At 34.2% G+C, this 9,973-nt stretch overlaps 2 protein-coding genes across 2 annotated transcripts in view; one reads left to right on the forward strand and one right to left on the reverse strand.

Moving 5' to 3' along the window:
- Positions 1 to 1,314, forward strand: part of HELRODRAFT_164687 (hypothetical protein) — a gene marked incomplete at both ends in the record, with an annotated part of 12,374 nt that extends 11,060 nt beyond the window's left edge. Inside the window, one exon of the mRNA XM_009030686.1 lies at positions 40 to 1,314. Within this exon, the coding sequence (XP_009028934.1) occupies positions 40 to 1,314 (1,275 nt within the window). The remainder of the gene's footprint in view (positions 1 to 39) is intronic.
- Positions 1,315 to 2,754: 1,440 nt separating this feature from the next.
- HELRODRAFT_108015 (hypothetical protein) lies at positions 2,755 to 9,692 on the reverse strand. The gene is made up of 14 exons (XM_009030687.1): positions 8,826 to 9,692; positions 8,611 to 8,713; positions 8,199 to 8,352; positions 7,834 to 7,927; positions 7,388 to 7,463; positions 7,035 to 7,202; positions 6,563 to 6,776; positions 6,219 to 6,336; positions 5,871 to 6,053; positions 5,396 to 5,527; positions 5,105 to 5,209; positions 4,594 to 4,662; positions 4,175 to 4,237; positions 2,755 to 3,892 (listed from the first exon to the last, which is right to left on the reverse strand). The coding sequence occupies exons 1-14, from the start codon at positions 9,336 to 9,338 to the stop codon at positions 3,482 to 3,484; spliced, it is 2,403 nt and encodes an 800-aa protein (XP_009028935.1). The 5' UTR covers positions 9,339 to 9,692; the 3' UTR covers positions 2,755 to 3,481.
- Positions 9,693 to 9,973: the final 281 nt, after the last annotated feature.

The following is a 9,973-nucleotide window of genomic DNA, read 5'->3' on the forward strand; positions in this document are numbered from 1 at the left end:
TATGGCATTTTTCATAGATATACTGAAATTGAGCATCAGCTGTTGAAAGCAGATTTTGAACCTCAAGATGATGTTGAGAGAAAGTTTGAGGATTTCAACATCATAAACACACAGCCGGGGATAATGATTCCACAAACATATCATAGCACTGAGTCAAAGTCTGTTAGCAGTGTAGTTGACCAGAACATTCTGGATCACCTATCATCTCACACAGTGGCTAACTTTGAAGAAAATGAAGTTTCAAGTATTGCTCTGGATACATCATCACATTCCATGTTTAGCTCAAAAGGTTCAACAAAGCCCAAACATACTGTCTCAATTCTTTCAAATTTTTTCAACAAATTTCAAAAATCAACAACCGATCAGCCGTTGATTACTAGCCTAAACAAAACCAGCAACCCAAATTTTTTTCCAGTTGAAAGTAACGATTCCTCATCATCATGGGCCAACATCAAAGTCACAGAATCCAACACTTCTAGAGAAGATTCAAGAAACAGCACATCAACACCAACAACTGAACAGACCTCCAAAAAAAATCCTCAATTTTCATCTTCGAAATTTTTCTTATCAAACATTTTTGCGACTACAAAAGGCTTCAGCCCTAGCAAGATTTTAGAATCCAAATCCTCCAAATCATCGAATGTTAACCTAGATCCCTGCAGGGTTGATTTCATTAAAAGCTACTACATAAACCCAGATGACAAAATTGTTGGTAGTAAAAATTTGAATACAAAAAATATCCTAAGACATAAAGATGCGGGCAAAAATTCAGACTCCCACAAGAGTAGGACTTTATCAAAAGACAGAACGACATTAAACGGCGGAGAGTTCTCACTGAAAAGCAAAGAATCATCTAAGACTAGAGGAAATTCTCTATATGGAGATGTTTTAAGGAAGAGATCAGAAAAAGGAGGTAATACTAATGTGAAAGAAGCATCTAAAAATAGGTCTTCGTTTAGAGATAAGACCGCAGCTGCAGCAGCTAAAACAGCAGCTTCCAAGGAATCAAGAAAAATCAGGGACCAATCATCTACAAAGAAATTAGGTCAACATTCTAAATTAAAACCCTCCAATATACCATCCCATTTAATTTCAAACCTCAATTCTATCTTACTAAAGGGCTCAAACAATTCATTGGCCTTCTCATCAAGTAAGTTATCAGCAGCAGCTTCAGCAGCTTCAGCAGCAACAACATCAGCAGTTGATAAAAAGTTGAGAACGTCATCATTGTCAAGCAGAAATAGTATTAATAATGTAGACTCGCATGGTATGTTCTCTATGCTTTTGTTTGGTTTCATCAACTTTTTCAATTAAAATTTGTTGTTTCAATGCATATTTGTTGTGTTGTTTGGCAGGTATTGTATTGTTTTTTGGTGCTATTTTACTACTGTATTGTATTTGTTTATTTATTCTCAAGTAAGTGTGTGTCTGTTGTATGTGTTTATTGTGTTTATGCTTATTTAAAACTTAGAAGCGATTCAATGTAGTGAATAATTGATCAATTACTTTATTTATCAATTAATTGATTAATTAATTAATTAATCAATTAATTGATTGATTGATTGAATAAATGATTGATTGATTTTTTACAAAGAGGAGATGAGTTTTGAGGAAAGATTCACATTCAGATCTGATCTGCCCTCGCCCCCTGGCCATTTTGTACAGATGTGTTGGTTGATTTGCTGATCGATTGATGCAGTGGTTTGATTGGATGATTGATTTGATAATGTTGATTGATTGGTTGGTTGGTTGATTGATTGGTTGATTGATTGAATGGGCTGATTTGTTAACTGATTTTTTCAAATTTTCTCTTCTGCAGTTCACGAATATGATTCCTACCTGTACTCTAGATTAGTTGCATGTTCATCGTTCATCTCTGACGAACCCGGCAACAACAACGAACAATAATTTATTTCCAAATAAATAATAATTTATTTATAATAAATTAACAATTAACTAATTATAATTAATTGAACGGAATTATTTTAAAAAATATTAACAATTTATAACAATATTAATATTGGGCATATTTTGATATTTTTAGCTTATAAATTTAAAAAAAAGGTAGTAAGGATGAATGATTGTAATATTAAACTTAACGGAGTTAACTGATTAATTAATTAAGGGGCTAATTAAATATTTAATTTTCTATGTATATATATATATATATATATATATATATTAAGTACAAAACAATGAGAATTATAACTAAACTTGATGTCATATGTTAGTAACTCCTAAAAAAAGCTGTAAGTAACATCATAGTATATATATATATATATATTTGAGAATATTCAATTGATAAGTTTTGAGCGGTTTTCTACTGTTTGTGACGAATGGATGGATGAATGAATGAACGAACGAATGAATGAACAAATGAATGAAAAAGATTGATTGAAGGAATGTACGGATACAAGAATGGACGAGCAGGTAGGTGCAAGAAATGAATGAATTGATGAGTAAAAATGAACGTGTGAGTGAATAATAAGTGAATGAATGAGTGAATGATTTGAAAAACGAATTAATTTATCGGTAAAAGAATGCAAATGAACTTATAAATGAACGAGTAAATTAATAAATGAGTAGAGGAATGAATGGATGGATGGACGAAACTGATGAAACGTCTTCACAGTTTGAAGTTCTAAATAATTTTATAAAAATATCTATAAACAATTACAATAGTTACAATTATAACTCGATGAAAATTCACAATTTGCTCAAGTTGGCTTTTGATTCAGTTGTTGTGCACGCGCGCACACACATACACACACGCACACATGAACAATTTGATTAAATGTATAAATACAAAATTGTAAAACATACACTGACAGAATGAGTAGTAAGAAAAGTATATATATATATATATATATATATATATATATATATATATACATGCATAGCAAAAGGTTAGTTTGATGGATGGAATGGATCAGTTTGTTACATGTTTAAACACATACAAGCAAAAATTAATTAAGCTGGTTTGTTCCGCTGAATGATTGATTGATTGATTGATTGATTGAATGATTGATTGATTGATTGATTGATTGATTGATTGATTGATTGATTGATTGATTGATTGATTGATTGATTGATTGATTGATTGATTGATTGATTGATTGGATGCTGGATGAACGACTACATGAGTGAATTTTGAATGTACGGGCAGTACAGATGAAAGTTATAGGACGAAAAATGAAGGGATGAATGGATGGGTGAATGAATTGGCGAGTGAGTGAATGAATGAATGAATGCGTGCAGTTTATATTTAGAACTTAATATAAAGTTTCAGCCTGAAATGAGATTTTGAAAGACGAACGCATATGGTGTATTTTAGAATCTTTTTTGCTTCAGAAACGCGCATATAAATTGTAAAGACGATGACGTAGATGATGGTGACGTGTGAGTGATTGTAAAGGTTTTGGCCGTCAGCGATGATGAAGATGGATGTACGTGGTTGATGATGATGATGACCTGATGATAATCACTGCTTCTTCTCCTCTTCATCATAATACTCTTCTTCGTCTTCCTCTGTATTTTTATTATTATTTTTATTATTATTATTGTTATTATTCTTGTTGTTGTTGTTGTTACTACTCTTATTATTGTTGTTGTCGTTTTTACTTTTATTATTATTTTTATTATTATTTTCGCCATCTTCTTGCCCCTCTTCCTCCTCTTCATAATATTCAGCATTATTCATTGAGTTAATATCGACCAGGGCCTGCCTATTTCCATCCCCATCTGAGGGGGGTACCGTTGGAGGGGAGGGCCTGCCGCGTGGTCCCCAGACCCAGGACTGCCTAGTGAGGCCCTTACATTGTTCCATTGTCAGTTTCGTTTTGTCGTCTGACAGGCTAAGGCACAATCTCGTTCCCTTGTGCAGTATTTGGCCCTGTCAGGGAGAAATTATTCATTTTATTTTAAATGAATGAATGAGTGAATGAATGAGTGAGTGACTGAACGAATAAACAAATGCCTGACTGACTGACCGACTGAATGAATGAATGAGTTAATGAACGAATGAATGAGTGTATGAACGAACGAACGAACGAATGAGTGAAAAAACGAATAAATATATATAAAAAACAAATGAAAAATTATAACAATAGATGATATTATTATTAATTATAAAAATTAAATATCATTATAATAAACTTAAGGTCCCCTCACTCACGTCATTCTTGTCAAAGACCCATTCCTGGTTTCCCTTGTTTCCGTGACACGGATACAATACGACCTATAATAATAATAATAATAATAATAATAATAATAATAATAATAATAATAATAATAATAATAGGAAGAAGAAAAAAAGAATATTAGTCGTCAGTCACTCCAATTATTTCTAACAAGTATTTGATTATTATGGTTATTATTAATTGCACCGTCACCAATACCGATTATTAATATTATTATTGTTATTATTATTAATTATTATAATTATTATGGTTATGATTATTATTATAGTTATTATTATTATGATTATTATTATTATTATTATTATGATTATTATTATTATTATTATTATGATTATTATTATTATTATTATGATTATTATTATGATTATTATTATTATTATTATTATTATCAGACCTGGGTTCCAGCATAGTCGAAACACTCATCGTCGTTCCTGATCTCCCCAAGATTGCTATACATCCAGAACTAAAATAATAATAAATAATAAAAATAATAATAAATAATAATAATAAATAAAAATAATAATAAATAATAATAATAATAATAATAAATAATAATAAATAATAATAATAATAATATCGTCAAGGTAAGCAAGTTGTGTCAACCAAATTAAGGTAGATCTCACTATGAACTGGGCCCGCACGAAGTTATGATGAATACTAAATTAAATTAACCTACCTCGCCAAGCCCGGGCCCATGAAAATTAACATAGTTAATAACAAATCAGCATAGTTGGTCCACAAAATTAACATATTTTATCTAGACCTGCCTAGAAAATTAACATATTTTACCGAGACCTGCCTACAAAATTAACATATTTTACCGAGACCTGCCTGGAAAATTAACATATTTTACCAAGCTTCGTCATAAAATTATCAGGCCCCATTAAGCCACCCCCACTGCATACCTGGTTTCCGCCTTGTCCATGGCACGGCCAGACGGATAATAATTTATCTTTGCTGGATACACTGTCTATGCAGGAAGTGAAGAAGACGCCGTCACCGAAAGCTTTCTCTTTATTCCTGATCTTTGGTTAGTTTGATTTTTGGAGGAAGATTTTTAAAAATATTTTATGGACAGTACTTCAATGCATTTCATCGGCAAAATAAAATTTTATAATTATCATCATCGCCAACATCATCAATACCACCACCATCGCCATCATCATCGTCAGCGTCACCATCACCATCACCATAACCACCTCTCCAGATACAATGGATTTGGATACATCGAACATCTCAGGATACACGTTGCTTAGATACCAGTCAAACGATTTGCACTGCAGTCTCTGCCTCAGCGATACTCTCACTGATATATCTCCTATGTCGTCCTGATAATGAAGGCATCCAATTGCGTTGATGATGATGATGGTGTTGAATGTGGTGTTTTTGTCGAATTAGAGAAGATACAAACGATATTCTATATCGAATTCCACCAAAATACTAGCATGAAACTCTTACAAGGCCCATAGGCCGTATAAACATTCCATCAGCTAAATCAACCTTTCAATCAATCAATCAATCAATCCCATCCTTCAACCAATCAACCACTTAATCAATCAATCAATCAAACAATCAGATCCTTCAACCAATCAATCGATCTTCCAATCCTTCAACCATTCAATCAATGACACATCCATGATCTACTAATTCCCGCCGGACAGAAGAACTAACTCTGGTCGATTTGGTTTTCTTGTAGTACATATCCTTATAATCGTCCATCCAGACTTCGGCAACTCTTTGGAAATTTTTCTTCTCGTTTTTGCTCCTCTTGAACTTGTAGGCCACGCCCTTCTTGAAGATGTGGCCGACGTGAGAGCAGGGATGTGCCTCTAGCCGGCCGCCACACATCCAAATCTGTTTGATGACGTCACCGTTATTGTTGGCGTCGTCATCGTTATTGTAATTAAAGTCGTCGTCGTCAATCAATCAATCAACCAGTCAGACAGCCAGTCAGACAGTCAGTCAGACAGCCAGTCAGACAGTCAGTCAGACAGCCAGCCAGACAGACAGCCAACCTACCTTGAAGGACATTTCGAAGTTCTCACCGCCCCACATGTCCATGCCAGTATCGAAGCCGCCGAGTTTCATAAAAAAATTCTTACTGATCGCAAACAAACCACCAGACATCGTCGGGGAACTGATGAATAAATGAGTGAGTGAATGAGTGAATGAATGAATGAGTGAATGAATGAAAGCAAAATTTAGTCAGAATTGTCGGAATGAAAATAAAACAATAAATAAACAAATAAAACTCACAAAAACAAACAGACAGATAATAACCAACAAACAAGCAACAAACAGACAGACAAACAGACAGTAAACAAACAGACAGACAGCAGACAAACAAACAAACAAACACGTACCTAATCGGTTGAGTGACAGACGTGAGATAGTTTTTCACCCTAGCGGGCACTCCAATCCAGACAAAATGAAGTGCCCAAGTGAAAGCTCCAATATTAATCGAATCGTAATTGAACGGCTTGTAGGCCAGGGTTTCGTCGTCAATGATGTCCATCACAGCTGTCACTACTACCGTTTCGGTTTCCATTATCCGAGCCAGCATCGGTTCCAGCCATCCTGCCGGTAGGAAATCCGTAAATTAGGGATTAGTGAATTTGGGATTAGTGAATTAGGAGTTAGTGAATTTGGGATTAGTGAATTTGACATAGTGAATTTGGAAATTATGAATTGAGAATTACTGGATTACTGATTATTAAATTAGAAATTATGGATTAATAAATGAATTATAAATGGAATAAATACGATAGTAAATTACAGACCACATAACATTTTGAGATTTATATAGCGCTAAACTTGAGCGGTGCAAAGACATACCCTGCGTAACTTCGCAATGAGAGTCCAGAAAGACGAGCACATCCCCTTTTGCAGAGTCAGCCCCAAGCTGGCGGGCCTGCACAACCCCGAATTGATTTCCGGTTCTCAGGAGACGCAGTGTTTCAGAGCGCTGTTTCACGTAGTCCGCGAGTTTCTCCTTCAGATGCTCTGTTGGTCAAAGGTTAAAGGTCATCAGAGTAGTAGTAATGAAGATGATGGTGATGGAGGCGTTTTTGTTGATGTTGATGGTTAAATGTTAATGGCATACGTCATCAGCGTTATCATCATCGTTGTCGTCATCATCATCATCATCATCATCGCCACCATCATTGTCATCATCATCATCATCATACCCGCAGTTGAACCGTCATCAACCAGAATTATTTCTTGGATCAAATGCTTTGGAGATCTATCCAAAACACTGTTAATCTGAAAATTTTTCATACGTTCGTTCGTTCGTTCTTTATTTCATAATTAATTAAATAATTCATTCATTCATCCATTCATTTATTCACCCATTCATTTGTTCATCCATCCATACATCAATTTGTTCGTTCGTTCGTTCGTTCGTTCGTTAATTAAACTAATTTGTTCATTCATCAAAATTTGTATCATTCAAATATTCATTTCATTATTAACGCACCTGTCAGATGTTTCGTTATTTTATTCAGTAATTCATCCATCCATTCAATCATCCATCCATTCACCAATCCATTCATTCATTTATTTATCCATGCATCCATTCATTTATCCATTCACCCATCATTCATTCATTCGTAAAAAATTAATTTATGCGCACTGTCCGCAGGAGAGTTGACCAGGCTTCGTTGTGGAAGGCGACGATCACGCTGGCCTTCCCGAGTCGCATATTATCATAATTTATACTCTTGCACCTAATAATTATAATAATAACAACAATAATAATAGTAATAATAATAATAATAGTAATAATAGTAATAATAATAATAATAGTATATTGACTGAGCGGCCGCAGCTCTCTAAGTTTGTCAATCCCATGAAGAACCTGTGAAAAATCAGAATCACTAACTTCCCAATTTGCCAACTTACCGACTCAATTATCGCCCCCCACCAATTCCGCTACTCCCAACCCATCACTAATCACCCCCATCTCTACCAGACCCTCCCCTTCCCCCAGTCACTAACTCGTCGCTACGGAAATCCGGCAGAGTCCGATCCACGGCCACTTGGTTGCTGACGATGACGTTGTGGCCGTACAGCTTGTACATCTCCCTGTGTAGCTCCACCATTGAACTATTCATAGAGTTCAGGGGAATTTCGTGGGGTTTTCCATCGTCACCTAAAAATAGATTTGGGTGGCGGGAGAATATAAATATGAAATGTACACACAAACACACACACAAACATACATTACACATACATTACACGATATACAGCATACCACGTACATGCAAATTTATTTGTATGCAACATCCACACGACACACACACACACACAAACAAACACACACACACACACACACACGCTATATGTACAAACAGATCACATGGTGGCTGTCAAATTTTTCGCAAATATAGCATTTGAACTAAGTAATAACCGTATCTTATAGCCTTCGACTTCTTTTTCTTTCTTGGTTTTTTATCATTCTTAATCGGGTTGAACATAACCGGCACATCTTCATTATTTGAATCTTTGGGTCTCTACATGGCATTGATAATGATGATGATGACGTTGATGATGACGTTGGTGAGGTGATTATGTTGACGATGAAATTAAATTAGAGAAATAAAAATAACCAAAGATACCAAAAACCTTAGTCCTATATTTCTTCACTCTATTATTTTTCCTCCTCCTCTCCCTTACACCATCACCATCATCATCGACCGCCATCTTGCCAGTCGATTTGGCAATTTCCCGATCCAGTAGATCCTGATTCATCCAAGTTATCCCAGACCTCCGGACAGGAAATGTCGGCTGGTACCTTCGATTAAGGATCACCTGTCCCATGGTTGTGTAGCTCTGAAATTCAACAACTTCTAAATCACCATGGTTCATATTATTATTATTCCTATTTCTACCCATATTAATCATATTATTATTTCTGTTATTCACATTTTTATTATTCTTATTATTGTGGGGACGCTGATTGTTGTCATTGTGATTGTGGCCAGATTTCTGCTCGTCATCTTCATCGTCGTAGTATTCACCGCTGTCGGTATTCCCCGCCGGATTAGAGCCGCCGGACAGGACGTACGTGATTAGGACCCAGAGAATTCCTATGAAAATGCCGACATATATTATCTTTTTTCGCTTTATGAAGATCATAGTTTCCGGGCGGAGGTTTTTTTTTTTCTATAAGTTTGATTTTTCAATTTTTAAAACGATTTTTTCAGAATTTTTTTTTTAAAACAAATGATTAATTATCGAATCAAAAATAATATTTAAATTTTAAATTATCTTTCTTGACTACGTGTCTCGCTTCTCAACTTACTAACTAGTAAAAATTAACCGGACATAAAATAAATAGATATTTTAGACATAAATTAAACTAGGAGTCAGATCGCCGATAAAAAGTAAAAAAGAATGACGCCATTTTGTAATAAAAATAATTTTTCAACAAAAAAATGATGAAAAAGAAGCAAAAAAGAAAGAATATTTCCCGAAAATTTTTCTAAAAAAGGTAATTAATTAGCAGGTTGACACCTTGATTGGATAGGTAAATATAAATTTATGTAGCGACCAACTTTTAATACAAAAAAATCATTCTTCAACAAATAATCTAAAAATAGCAATTAAGTTGCGAATAATAAATTTATTATATGTAAATGTATATTAAACTACTTTTTTTAATCAAAATTCAGCCAGAAAATTGACATTTTTGGAGTTATTCAATAAAATTTATATAAAAATATTCAACATCCATGAAATTTTACATGAATATTTTAATCGCAACGATAAAA

This window comes from Helobdella robusta (assembly GCF_000326865.2).
Source record: "Helobdella robusta unplaced genomic scaffold HELROscaffold_7, whole genome shotgun sequence".
In the NCBI taxonomy this organism is placed as follows: domain Eukaryota; kingdom Metazoa; phylum Annelida; class Clitellata; order Rhynchobdellida; family Glossiphoniidae; genus Helobdella; species Helobdella robusta.